Source organism: Amphiprion ocellaris, chromosome 9, assembly GCF_022539595.1.
Source record: "Amphiprion ocellaris isolate individual 3 ecotype Okinawa chromosome 9, ASM2253959v1, whole genome shotgun sequence".
NCBI lineage: Eukaryota > Metazoa > Chordata > Actinopteri > Pomacentridae > Amphiprion > Amphiprion ocellaris.
The window spans coordinates 17880297-17894296 of NC_072774.1; the positions used below are offsets into that span (position 1 = coordinate 17880297).

The window sequence follows — 14000 nt, forward strand, 5'->3', positions numbered from 1 at the left end:
AGGTCAGTAGGGCCATCACTGATACTTGTTTCACTTCTAATATTATTTTAGTAGCACCTTGTAGATAGTCTGATGGATCAGGCTGCAGCGAGGCCTTTGATAACAGATGTTTTCCATAACTTAAATGCAGTGTGAAGACCTCTACATGTGGATGGTTTGGTCTGATTCATTATTGCTGCACATAATTCTGAAAGTGGCATATGCATCAATCACAGTGTTGGCAATGCCTTGTCCTTCCATATCCACCTGGTATCGTGTTCTTAATTTACTATTAATTATTCTGCCGATTATATTGGCCATAAGGTTACAGAAAACAATGAAATCTGCCTATTATGGTGTCCAAAGCCCAAAATATTTTTTTTAGGAGCTGGAAACAGTTTTTACTTTACACACCTTATTCAACCCCGATAACTGTAACACGATGAAGAAACTGATGGAATATCTATGCATGAGGGATTACATAAAATACATTAGTGACTGTTAAAAGGAGACATAATAACGAACAGTAGAAAACAGCAACGCACCAGTATAGTGTCTAATCTGCTTAAAGCAAGAGGAAAGAAAAAGAACTTCTGTCCCAAATCTAAGCATAAACTTGAAGGGAAATTTACCAGATTCTTTAACAGTATATGTGTTCAAGATGCTCGCTATTCTAATGATGGTTTGCGAGTGGAGAGAGCAAAATATTCCAACTAACTAACTAACTAACTAGGGCAAGTCATGGTACAATGATTTGTGCTTTCATTGTTTACTTTATTGCTTAGAGAGATCAAGTTAAACCGAAAAAAAACTTTAATTTGCAAGAGAGTGAAAGCATACGCCAGATTCACTCTTATTTTGAAATAAACTTTGTCTACTTTGCATTTTGCCTCTCTGTATTTGCATTGTGTCTGCCATTCTCATCACTACTTATGGTCTGGCACTGATCACTACTTTTTTGTCCTGACCTCACCTGCATGCTGTTACTGGCTTGGAGGCAAAATAAGAAAACACAGGCAGAAGCCTTGGTCTCTGCAGATAAATGCACAACAACAAAATACTAGTAGGTCCTGAGTGATGATTGTAAGGGAGTCATAATGTATTTTTAGGAAAATCTTGCATAGTATACCTTTAAGATAATCTTGTTTGTCGTCTCGTTTTTTTTAGCTATATGCTAGAAAAAAAACGATGAATGAAATTGTCGTATTTGATTTGTTGATATTTGAGGAGCTTGAACTAGAAAATGATTAGCATTTTTGTCTGAAAATGAGTAAAATCCTTAAATTAGTAATACTGTATTCACTTTTGGCACATGATGGTATTTTAAATAATGTTAATTTATTTGGTTTATTTATTTACGTATTATTTTTATTTATTTGTCTTTACTATAACATGTTTGACGTTTATGCAGATGTCCCTATAATCTAAGGCAGTTTTCTCTTGTAGGAAACTGTAAAAGTAGCTATGAGTCTTGATCTTGGTTTTTTTGTGTGTGTGTATGTGCAGTTATCTTTTTTTATATGTGCAAAAACCTTTTCATTACCACTGCTACATGTGATTATGTGACATTGACATACCTGATCTGGTGATCTCTGATCTCTTCAGTTTGGTGAATCCTGAGATGAGTGAAACTCTGGGTTTTCCCTTCCAGAAAGGGCAGTAATTTAAACTTCAGGTCACTTAATGTCATTGGTTCTGTGAAACTCGTCTGCTTGCTGGTGAGCCTTTGTCAGCAAACTCTGGCTTTTTCTGAAGAAACTGATACAAATAAAAATACATAATAAATAAACAGTTAGATACTGCGTTGTTTGTTACACACAGCAATGAACAATTATTTGTTGTGTGATCAATCAAATTGATGGAAAATTCTTAGAATAGTTAGAACATCATTGTGAAGATGATGTGAATATTTCTGAGTGAATAGGTTGGTGGTGCAGCTGAAACAACTTTTATATGTATTTTAAATCAAGAACAAATGTAGTTTGGAAGGGAGTTTTTGTAGATAGACTGCATATAGTTTATAGTCATAAAATGCCATTTAACAAACACGTCAAAAAAACATTTAAAATTTTTCAGTCTGTTTAAACCAAGCCAAAATTTCATGGACAAATCTTTAAAATCGTTATTAGACTGCTGGGTCAGACTTTACCGTCACAGGTCCATAAATGAACTGTGTCTAATCTGACTGATTCATATTTTCATCTTCAGTTTCTGCCACCCATATGTTGTCCATGTCAGATTACAGCTGAATAAATATCAAAAATTCAATGTTATTCTAGCAAAATTCAATATTATCATACGTTATGGAAAATTCAAGTAAAGTAAATGATGAATGAGGAGGCTACAATGGATAAAATGTGATTGTGCTAACATATTCACTCCTTTTTCTACTCCTGTTCATACCTGGCTAAAGTGGAGGCTTGGCTCTTTATCGTCCTGTAGCTGTTATGAATCATTGTAGCAAAGCTCAGCCTTGGGGTCAGTCAATGCAGAGTTCATTGTTTGAATTAGAGTTTGTTCAACCAGATTTCCTGAAACAGGACCCATGTCTCGTCTGGTTTTCATGTAGATTGTATTAAATTAGTAAAATAATTTCACATGTATGCCTATGTATTTGCTTTTTCTCTGCAGACGTCGCTCCTCTCACGGCTGCTTGTGTTGATGCTGTGTGTCGTCTCTTCTCTCTGCCAGGAAGAATATTCTGGATACCACTCAGGTCAGAGCTGCTTCATGCTGAGTCTGATAGAACAGAGTGTTGTGGTTCGTAACAGTACATTTAGATAAAGTATATTTATTTGGCATGCAGCTCATATAATAGCTGTTTATTCCTGCTTAAAAGAACAATAAGAAAAGACAATTCAAAATTTTAATTTTGAATCAAAATTCTGATTTTGAGTTTAACACGTTATTTATTTATTTTAGAAATTAGTGTGTTTGGTAGTCAAATGAACAAAAAAACAATATTAACTACTCCAATTATTTAAGCTGCTGTTACCTGTAAAGGTAGCTCTATAACCTTTAAAAAGTAGCTCTGAATTAGTCTGTCACTAGAAAGCACTGGTAACTTTTACTCATTTTTTTGTTCTACTTATGATTTTTTTTTCTTTTTGTGGAGACAATGTATTTCAGACTATGAAACTTTCTTTGGCCTAAACTAAGGGCTCGTCCGGGATTTGAACCCGGGACCTCTCGCACCCGAAGCGAGAATCATACCCCTAGACCAACGAGCCCCTCATGAGCCACGCAATCCTTAGAATTAGTTCTGACATACTGTCTGTACATATGTAAATCTCTTCAGGTGAGGACCACACCTTTGACGAGTCGTCCTTAGTCGACCACTATGACAACTTAGCCTCTCCGCAACCAGGTGAGACTTTTGTCCCTCATTATTCATCCTTCGTCCTGCTTATAGATGAACAACAGCAGATGTTTTTTTTTTCCCAGACCAGTGTGAAATATACCAGAAAGCACAACTCACAGAGCTCCAAAGTGAAAACTAGGACTACTAATGGATCATTAAGTCCCTGTTCTCAGTGTCTACATAATGTTTTCTCAGAGTATCCCCCTGAGCCAACTCACAGTTATGATGAAGACCAGCTACTGGAGGAGGGAGACTACGACCCTTATGGTCCCGCCCCCACACAGGTTACCATGATAACCGAGGACGCCTTTTCCTACGCCACCACGACAGAGTCCCACTACGCCAAGGAGGACACAGAGATCATGCAGGTGGGACAACTGATGGTCTTCACTGCAGTCAGAGCAGCGCTGACAACAGTTTTATTTCAGTCGAGGAAACTGTTTTCAATACAGGGTCTGCTCTGGAGCTTATCACAGGTTCTTCATCAGCAAACAGAGACGCCAGGTTTACAGGAGATTTTACACATTTGATGTCCATTTCTGTTTCATCAAAGCAAGCACGAGGAAAAAAGAAAACTTTACCATCTACAATCCCATGACAACTAGTCACACTGTCTACTGATGGTCATGTGACAAGATACACGATAAGAAGCTCCAAAAACAGCTGCTAGAGGAAACATTTGATAAGATTTTTTTGTGACTGCTTGTCAAGAATTTATGGTGAACTGTATTTTAACTACATCTACATATTAGTGCCTATTTTACTACACTACTTTTCCTCTTGCATACACATCCCACTGGCTTATGTGCAATAATTTGTTATAACCTTTTCCTTTTGTATATAGTTGTTCTTGAAAATTTTATCTTGTGTATATAATGTCCTCTGCAATTTTGGCACTGTGTTTTTAATTTTATTCTTATCCTACCTCTGTTTTTTGAGCTGCTGTAACAGTAAACTTTCCCCCACTGTGGGATCAATTACCTAAAAAGTTTGAAATACAGATGACATAAATTACACCTTACTTAACCAGTCCATCTACATAGAATATATATGCAGATAAAATTCCTGTTAGGGTAAGATGTTTTTTCAACCTTTATCTATATTAAAGGAAGATTAGTTTTTGATGCTATCACTAGGAGTCACCAAAGTCGGACCCTAAACAAAGAAACTTTTGACAATTCCTAGGTTACACAAACAAAACCCCATTTTTCATGGTGCACATATATTTGAATTGTCCAAAAAATCCCTTGAGGCAAAATAAACTTGCATAAAGGTTCCCTGAAAATCCCATAATACACAGTCCCCTTGATATGTACTTTGACTCTAAGTTTCTGAGCTTGATTTGCAAAAAGACAATATTAAAACCCTGAAATAAAAGCAGACAAGTGCTTGAGCAACATTTACAGTTGCACTTTAGCTGATGAAAGTATCATTAGTTTTTGCCTTTAATGCTACATGCACAATCATCAGGAAAATTGTATTACTCAGGATAAATTTCATTGCTGAAGAAATACAATACTCAATCAAAGATGTTACTAAACCTCAAACCTGAATGTGTAACTAAGAAAAAGGGAGTTTTGTCATTCTCAGGGGAACATGCACAGATCATCTCGAGCAATTGAACCTCTAACAGGTGATGTGAGTTACACTGATTGTCTTCATTGCAGTGGCACCTAGCAAGTGGGGGATAAGTTAGGAAACAAGTGAAAGTAAGGAAAAATGGGAAGCAGAGCATCTGGGCAACAAAGGCCTAGATGTGATAGATGACTGGATCAGAGCATTTCCAAAACAGCATGTGTTGTGGGGTGTTCCCAGCATAGTTATGGTGGTTCGCACCTATTAAAGAAGAGAGGTTCCTGGTGGCTTGTAAGTCTTCTGCAGCTACTTTCTATTTTCTGGTGCTTCTCCATGCCTTTTATGAGACCCTGTTCATTAATCATAATGCAGCGTTTGCTTGCCTGGTGGTCATGACTCAATATTTTAGCAGAGTCAGTTAAATCTTGTTTTTTTGCCCAGTTTAGCTGAGGTAGTGAAGATGCCTAATAATTATGCACGCTTTAACCAAAGGCGCTAATCACTTTAGGTTAACTCCTCCCTCATTACACAAACACATATCACATTAAAATAATAAAATTTGATAAGCCTTCAAGTATATATGTTATGCACTTGTCCAATAATTGTGCAAGCAGCATATGTCTTATTTTCCGTATTAGTATTGGCATTATTAATATGTTTAGATATGAAAAGTTAATGGGACTATGTAACTTTTGCTGAGTGGAAGCCAATGTGACCAAAACTGTTTGAGTATGGTTTATTTCCTCTTTCGGTGTTGGATGGTGTCACTTATGGTAGAAAACTCAGGGGTTGTATTCCCAAGTGAATTTAAAGTGAAACAAGAAATGTGACTTCAACTTTTTTTTAATCTTAAACTTTTAAGAACAAATCACAAAATGCTTTCTGATGTGAAATAGCGGAACACCTTAATTTAAAAAGCCACTTTAGACTTCACAATGTGTTTCGTTTTTGTGTTTATATCAGAAAAGATGCATATTTCAAGCACAGCTGGGTGAACATTGAAACATGACCTCAGCAGATATTATCATTCTCCCTGTGATGTAATAATATTTGGTAATGTTGTGTTTCAGGTGCCATATGGACCCAACACTGACTCCTCAGAGGAGTCGGGGGGTGATGCAGGCCTCGGGGAGGAGGGGCCAACAGAGTGTGATTGTGAACCCGGTGAGCCTGGATTTGCTGGATTTGCAGGACCGAAGGTACCAAATCCTTCCATCATATCACTGTCACTTCATCAACTCCTGTCCTGCTGATGCTGCTGAAGAAATGCATAAAGACCATGATAGTGTTTTTGCACCAAAAAGATATATTATGCTGCTTGGCCTGATTGAGACGTCATCTTCTTTTGAAATTTTAATTTTTTTGCATAGAAAACTAACTTAAAATGAATCTCTTATTATAGAAATAGATGTTACTTTAGATCAAAAGTATTTGTCAGCTGATAGAGAGCATCCCTGTTATTAGCTGCAAAAATTGTAGATTGTAAATTAAATCAACATCAGTAAAATATCCTCATTGCATTATAGGATTTGTCTACTTTTCCACATTTTTGTTGTACTTCTGATGATTTCTCATGTTGTTTTAAGTCACTTTTAATGTGACATATTTAAGTGTTTATTTTATCATCATTGGTGAGAGAAGAATTTCTGTTCTGTAGCAGCACTCCAGTTTTTGTGGTCCTCTGTGTACTTTATTCACATTTACAGGGAATGATGCTACATTGGCAAGTAAATATTTAATCTGGTTATTGTAGAGCTTCATCTGCCTAAATCTCAGAAATTTCAGTGAAATGTGGTGTAATGTTGAGTTTAAAGCTCATGTAAAAATGTCAAAATTGTGACTCCACAGTTTGCACAAACACAGCAATGAGTTGTTGATATGTACCCACTAGAAACTGACTGATAAATACTATAGGTTTGTCTTGATTTGCAGTGTGTCTTTTGCTTAATGTGATTCTCTTTCTTTCTCTGTCAGGGATCCAGAGGCCTGCAGGGTAAAACTGGTGAACCAGGAATTCAAGGCAGAGAAGTGAGAGTCTAAAACACTATTATAGCATGTTCATATATTACAGGGAAACCTGAATTAAGTCAAAATTATCCTTTGAGCTCTGTGTATGATCAGCTATTGGTTTTATTTGTGTGTATTGTGTTTTAGGGTTATAAAGGAACCAAAGGAGTTCAGGGAAGAAGAGGAGACCCAGGACCAGTAGTAAGTAAATCATGTTACAAAACTGACTCTTCATACTTCCAAGTAGGACAGTTTATACTGATGATGTAACTGATTACAATATAAAAATAATGACAATGTTGTAATACATAACAGATACTGAAAATGAAGGCAAAAAATTGAAGTGAAAATGAAACTGAAAGTGCAGAGACTTAAATTTAGAAGGGCAAGCTGTTCAAAGAAGTGAAAATAAAAGTAAATGCAAAGGAGAAGCAGGTTTTTTCCAGATTTCAGTTTATTGCTTTTATAGTCTTGAAGACTAAACAACACTGTCTGAAAAAGGATGAAAGCTAGATTTAAATAGATATTCCCATCAATTAGAATGAAACTGACCTTGATTTAGAAAAATTGTACATGAATAAGCGCCTTTTTTTTCATATTTTGAAATTATACAGCTGATGTATATGGAAATGTTTTGATACAGAAACAGAAAAAATCTGAGAAGAAAAAAGGACCTTTTCAAGACAAACCTTCAGATTTATAATGCAGCAATACAGTCCAAACCAAATCTATGACTAATGACTATATCTAGGTTAATTACTTGTCTTTTTTTAGTTTGAGCCATGAAAAGAGTGAAAACACTAAAAGACCAGGGCACAGTGAGTCATTCTGCAAGGACACCTTAACGCTAATGAACATTAACAGGTGTTGAAAGGTTTTTCACACTGTGTTTGCTGAAAATGATGACGAAAGCAAAGAGAACTCAAACACTTGAAAGGGGGACTAGGCCTTTTCTTGACACTCATTACAATGTGGGGATTTTTTAGACATAAATTTGCAACTGTGAGCAACAAATTCCACAAGTAGTAGACTCTCTCCAAAACACTGAACACATGTCAACAAAACATGTCTGCTTTCTACTTTCACGTGCAACCATACTATTTCCTCCGAAATAAAAAAAAAGCATCTGTCTTTGAAGTGTATGGCTCCATAGTGCCAGTGTCAAGCAGGAACAGCAACTTGTGTCCTTGGCATGAACATAAAACACGAGGCAAGATGGATTAAGTGCTATATTAAAGTTATTTTTCAGACAATTCAAATACTTCTATTCAATTTATGATTGAATGTGATGCTAGGGATAAATATCACATATTGTTCTTTTTAAAACTCTAAAACTACTACATGAGTTGCTTGCTGTGCGATTGACACATCTTTTTGTTAGTGCTATGTGTTTTAGCCTTTGACCTCTTCTTGCAGGGTGATGCTGGGCTTGAAGGAGACGAAGGAGCTTCTGGTTTCTCAGGAGGGATGGTGAGTTAACCTGTCCAACTGACATCCAGCAGTAGAGGCTGACACTCAGTGTTTACATTTTATTCTGAATATTAGATAATAAAAATGTAAATATATATCACTCATATTTTAAAATGAGCAGTGTATTACATATTACATATATTGTTAAGCCTCATAAAGCTCTAAGTGAATCTATTTAAAACCTTTGTAAAATAATCATTTTATGAATTTAATCCCTCAGGGAGAACCTGGACTTATTGGGGACCGAGGTGACCATGGAGAGCTGGGTCTGAAGGTAAACGTACATTAACCCTTTGATGCACAGTGTGGGTCAGGAGATACACATTTTCCATTGGATTTTGGTCCATGTTGTGCATCAAAGGATTAAACATGTACTGACATTCCAACTTGCACCATTAGACAGTGTTCAATCCCAACAAACTTTAAACCTAAGAGCCACTCAACCTCCAAACTAACTCGGAACTAGGACCATGGTAGCAATCCGTCACACCAGCTAACTAACTGGTAACTTTCAAAAAGTGTTACTTTCCTTCAACAGACATAACAATGGCTGCTACCTAATGTTTGATTTGTTCACCTGTTGGCTGTTGCTAGCCTACATGTTTTACTGCTGCCACAGTGGGCTGCTATTGGTGCGAACACTGGATGGACGGATGTTGGTAGAAGCATCACCATTTCCTTTTTTTTTGCACATCTTGTCTTTATTGGGCAGTTGTGAAGAGTCAAAGATTAAAAAAAACTGTGGTGAATTAAAGGCATAGGACATACAACACAGGTTCTTGGTTGGATTAGATCAAGAGATGTTGCAGTTGTATGGTATCTGCTCTAACCACTCAGCTACTCCGGTCAGTGTTTTCTGAAAGAAAAATTATCTGAGCACAGTGCCTTAAAGATATTTTTAATTTGAAAAGTGTTGTAGTTTACTCTGAATTAAGTAATTAATCCAATTATTTATTAAATTCTAGTTAATATTCAGAGTCTCTTGTAGTGAAACTGATCACCCAGTGCAAGCACAGCTTGTTTGACCTGAGACATTGACACTGGATTTAAAGTGAACCTCTATAATAAATTTATTACTTCATATTTATTTTAGAATTATAAAAGGATTATTGTAACTATGTAGTTGATGTTAACAGTAGTTTCTAATTCTGCCTGCTATAAATTCTGCTCCTGTCTTTTAAAACCAGACAATTTGTCCTGAAATGTGTGGGTTTTTTAAAAATCTTTAATCTTTTTTAATTGAATTTTAGGTACTTTGTAATAGCTCACATTTTCAAGAATTGTTATAGAAGGAGCAAATTGGCATTTGAGCAATAAACTCTTTCTTAATGTGATACTGCATTGTTCTCTTTCTCCTCCACCTACTGTTTAGTTAGTTCACCAGCAGCATCATGAGCAGCTGGAGTAGACAAATTATTTTATTAAATCTGACATGCTTTCTTCTCAACAGGGTGACATCGGTATGGAGGGACCCCGCGGAGGAGTCGGACCTCCTGGTGAGACTGTAAGGAAACTGCACAGAATAACACAAATTATAACTGAGACATCTTTCAAAAAAATTCAACTGGGTACTAAAGCAGAGTGCTGGTTTTTTAACCCTTAAGTAACACTGTAATCATCTAGGTATTGGCAGATATTTAGGTTTTCTTGAAAAAGCAAATTAAAGATGAAACTCTTGAGAAAACGAGATTAAGAAATGTTACTGCAACCACATCCATGGCTGGCCTCCTAGTTAGTGATATCAAAATAGATTAGTTTTTTAAATTTCTCAATAATCTATGTGTCACTTCAACTTTGTTCATCAAGAAAACAAATAAAATACAATTCAAAGTGCTTTACATGCAACTGACAAAACATAAACTGTTAATAATAGATTTAGAGAATAGTGCATATCACACACACTTACAAACTACTGTTGAGTATTATAGGTAATAAAAGATAATACAGGCAGATGCAGGTGAAGGAAGCGAGTAATAATCCATCTAACCATCTGTCACCCGATAAAAAGATCCAGGTGGTCTTTAGTGGCTTTTTGAGGCATTGTACCTTTATATGGTTGGAAATCACCCAGAGTTTTGGCTCCTCCACCAGCTACGTTGTTGCCCCGGTCATATCAACAATGACACAGGAAGAGTGGCGCGTGGTGAATTTGGGGGTTTCCTTTTCGGCAGCTGCTGTAACCATTAAACATGATCCCTGAATTAGGATTGAACTGCAGTTATAGATTAAATTTAAGTTTAGGACTTTTTTTAATTACATTTTTTATATTTTAAGTCAACTTATTTCATCATTTTGAATTTACTTTCACTTTCGATCAGTAGCAGAACCCTTGGTTTCTAAAGCTTGTAAATTTTGTGTATTGTGCTTCAAATGGTCATACTTCATCTACATGCAATAGAACATATTTTATTTTGTATAATAATTTCAATAATGTAGGAGGTAAATGTGTATATACTTCACACATGTTTTTAGCTTCTGAAACATATCCTTTTTATTTTATTTTGGCCAGCTTTAATATTCTGACTTTCATAGGCAACTGAATATATGGTTTTTTTCTATGCATTTGATTTTTAGAAATGATTTACTTTATTATTATTTATTCCAGGGTCCACGTGGTGATGCTGGGCCTGCAGGTCCAAAAGGAGGTAAAGGCATCAAGGTAAAGGAGTAACATGCACAAACATGCTGTCTCCAAGTTTTTTCTAGCTGTTCTGTTTGTCTATCAGTCCTCATCACATTTGCATATACATGACCACTCCACATAAATATGTAAAAATAACTACATTTTATGTTCACAGAAATTTTGAACTACTTGTACTGTGGTACTTAGCAAATATATGTGTAGTAGTTTTCAAAAATACGATAAGTCCTGTAAACCTTTAAAATGGTCTGTGTTTTATAAGTTTATTTCCAGTACATACCCTTCCTGGTTATTATTTTTTAATTCTTTTTTATATATTGGTGCTTTAATTGTGTTTTCTGTTTAGGGATCTTTTGGTGATGAAGGCAAAAAGGGTCTTCAGGGACAAGATGGACCAAAGGTATAGATAGAAACCTTAAAGGCCTGTAAAAGAGAACATAATTGTTTCTATTAAAGTAGGACTAATTGCCGCTCAGCTGAATGGCATGTAAAATGTTAATATTATTTCTGTAGGAAATTACAGCAGGAAGCTTGAATCCATGGGTTAACTTGATTAGATATGCTTTTGTGTTCTGCGTTTGGGAAAATAAGGCATTGCACTTCCTTCTGCTGACCAGCAGAGGTTGGTAGAGGTGAACGCTGTGTTGGTGTCTCTTTGATTGTCCTGTCTTGTCTCACAGGGACAGACAGGAGCGCCTGGGTTTCCTGGTGATGTCGGTGAACAAGGTTACACTGTAAGAAAGATCCTCACTCATTATCTCTGTCCACTAAAATCATCTAAAACCCTGAACTTTCACTCTTTGTTGGATCCTTCACATTTTGGATTGATGTGAATTTTGATCCAATATATCCTCCATACTCTTTCCTGTCTGATTATTGAAAAACACCTTTAAAGGCTGAATATTAACATTGTTTTTAATGGCAAGTAGTTTGGAGTTTTTCCAATTTTGAGATTAAGCTCTCTGTTGTATAACATCTGGGACTCAGTTCTGAACGTGTCACATTAAAAGCACAGACAAACTATTTTTTGTCCCATTTGCATCGGTTATATTTTTTACAACAGAAATTGCTAGAAGTAAGGTGTAATGTATTTCTAACCTACAAATACTGATTTTGTGCTTAATAACTGTATTTGTATGTTTCTATTGTCCACATAAGTATACAGCTTCTGTCATTCCCTTTAATTCTTTTTTTTTCTTGACATTTCCAGTCTGTGCAGTAGGTAATATCTAATTAGTTTATCTTCATTGTTTATCTCTATTGGTAAATGGCTATCACAAGTGAAAGAATGAATTCTGTTGATTGTAAAGGCATCATATACCTTTTCTATGAGCTTAAAAAAGTGTGTTTTTCAGAGCTCAAATTGTTCCGTCACACAAAACTGAGGCACAAATATAATTCCACACGTCATGCCTGAGCTCGGGGAACTTTCTACTTTAATATTTTGACACGCATTTTATGTTCCGTGTTTTGGTTTGGGCACATGTCTCCTTTTACCCTGTTCTCCATTACAACACACAGTGACGTCAGTATATGTAAACATGTGACACTGTTGTTGTTGTTGAAGTTCAGCATTTCTTATATGAGTTTCACCCTACATAGTAACAGATGACCTCAATCATAGTCCGCCTCTTAAAAAGACTTGAAGGCTTTAGGATTTACCAACTTTAATAACTAGTCATTTCTTTACTGTTTTTGATTAGCGTTCCGTGTCCTTTCACTTTTACACCTAAGTAGCGCAGGCATAATTCATTTTAATGATTTTCCTTCTTGAAACCACAGACTCTTCATTGTGCAGTGATGTTTTCATACTTATCTAAACAGAGTGTTTTTGGTTCTCCCTCCTCAGGGTTATCCTGGACAGCCAGGAACCACTGGACCGAGTGGACCGAAGGTACAAACATACTCCTGGATTCAACTCCTGCACTTGTATTTATCATCAATTGCAGACAATTTTGGTTTCACAATGATGACTTTCCTACCGTACTCTAATCACTCACCTCTAGGAACAAAAATGAAAGACGTAATTGCCGTCAGTCTGTGAGCAAGTCTGTTAACGCCCAAATTTCCTAAAAGATGAGTCATAATTTTGGAGGTTTTGGAGATCGCGACTTTCTATTTTACATGTCACTTCACATCTTTTCATAATTTATGCTTTCAAGAGGAGGAATTGTGTTTGACTTTTTTTTTCGTCATTTTCCCTCCAACGCTGCCCCCAAAACAAACTTAAAAATAGCCAAATTGTTTAAAGCAATGGTACTGAACCTAAGTATGTAATGGTTAAATCAACTAGATAAGGAATTACTAAGAATAATCCCAGTTAATTATTATATACTCTTCTCCAAAAGTTAGTCAAATAAATATGGAAAATGAAATCGCTATTTTGGTAACATTATCGAAACCCACAGACATATTTAACTAGTGGCGATTTGCCCCAAGTACACACTGGTTTGTTTAAAGGATCACAAGACAAATGGTGATAAATAAGGCTTGTAGGCTTTAGGTGGCTTCAGTGCAGTTTAGATTGTTTAGTCTGCTTAATATGGAAATAGTCAAATTTGAAAGATATTGATTGTCAATGTCAGTATCTTGAAAAATCTCCCACCAACTATTATAAAATATTGCAGAATTGCAATGTTAAAAAGTTGATGTCTACATAAAACATCTACAATCTTGAGATTGTACAGATGGAGAGTCAGGACACTTAACTTAGCAACGCATAAAGATGAGAAACAGCGGGCCCTCTACAGGTAGCAAAATCCACCTACAAGCACACCTAACACTCACTAAATAACATAATATATCTCGTTCATTAAGTCTGTAAATGAACAGAAAAGTAAAATCGACAATTTGGGATTTTAGGATGTGTAAGTATCTTCTCATCTCACTGTCTGAAGGGAAGCAAATATACTTAGATGCCAGAATCTTCAACTGTTCCTTTAATTTTTATTCAGAATACTGATCTCA

At 35.9% G+C, this 14000-nt stretch overlaps 1 protein-coding gene and 1 non-coding gene across 2 annotated transcripts in view; one reads left to right on the plus strand and one right to left on the minus strand.

The window, feature by feature from the left end:
- Window positions 1-14000, plus strand: part of zgc:113232 (uncharacterized protein LOC541546 homolog) — a 30261-nt gene that overhangs the window by 1905 nt on the left and 14356 nt on the right. The window contains exons 2-14 of the mRNA XM_023288373.3: window positions 2611-2695; window positions 3278-3346; window positions 3536-3708; window positions 5986-6114; window positions 6890-6943; window positions 7070-7123; window positions 8339-8392; window positions 8613-8666; window positions 9843-9896; window positions 10998-11051; window positions 11380-11433; window positions 11714-11767; window positions 12883-12927. Of these exons, the coding sequence (XP_023144141.3) occupies window positions 2611-2695; window positions 3278-3346; window positions 3536-3708; window positions 5986-6114; window positions 6890-6943; window positions 7070-7123; window positions 8339-8392; window positions 8613-8666; window positions 9843-9896; window positions 10998-11051; window positions 11380-11433; window positions 11714-11767; window positions 12883-12927 (933 nt within the window). The remainder of the gene's footprint in view (window positions 1-2610; window positions 2696-3277; window positions 3347-3535; window positions 3709-5985; window positions 6115-6889; window positions 6944-7069; window positions 7124-8338; window positions 8393-8612; window positions 8667-9842; window positions 9897-10997; window positions 11052-11379; window positions 11434-11713; window positions 11768-12882; window positions 12928-14000) is intronic.
- Window positions 3138-3209, minus strand: trnap-cgg (transfer RNA proline (anticodon CGG)). Its single transcript has one exon. It is a non-coding gene; the product is annotated as a tRNA-Pro (tRNA).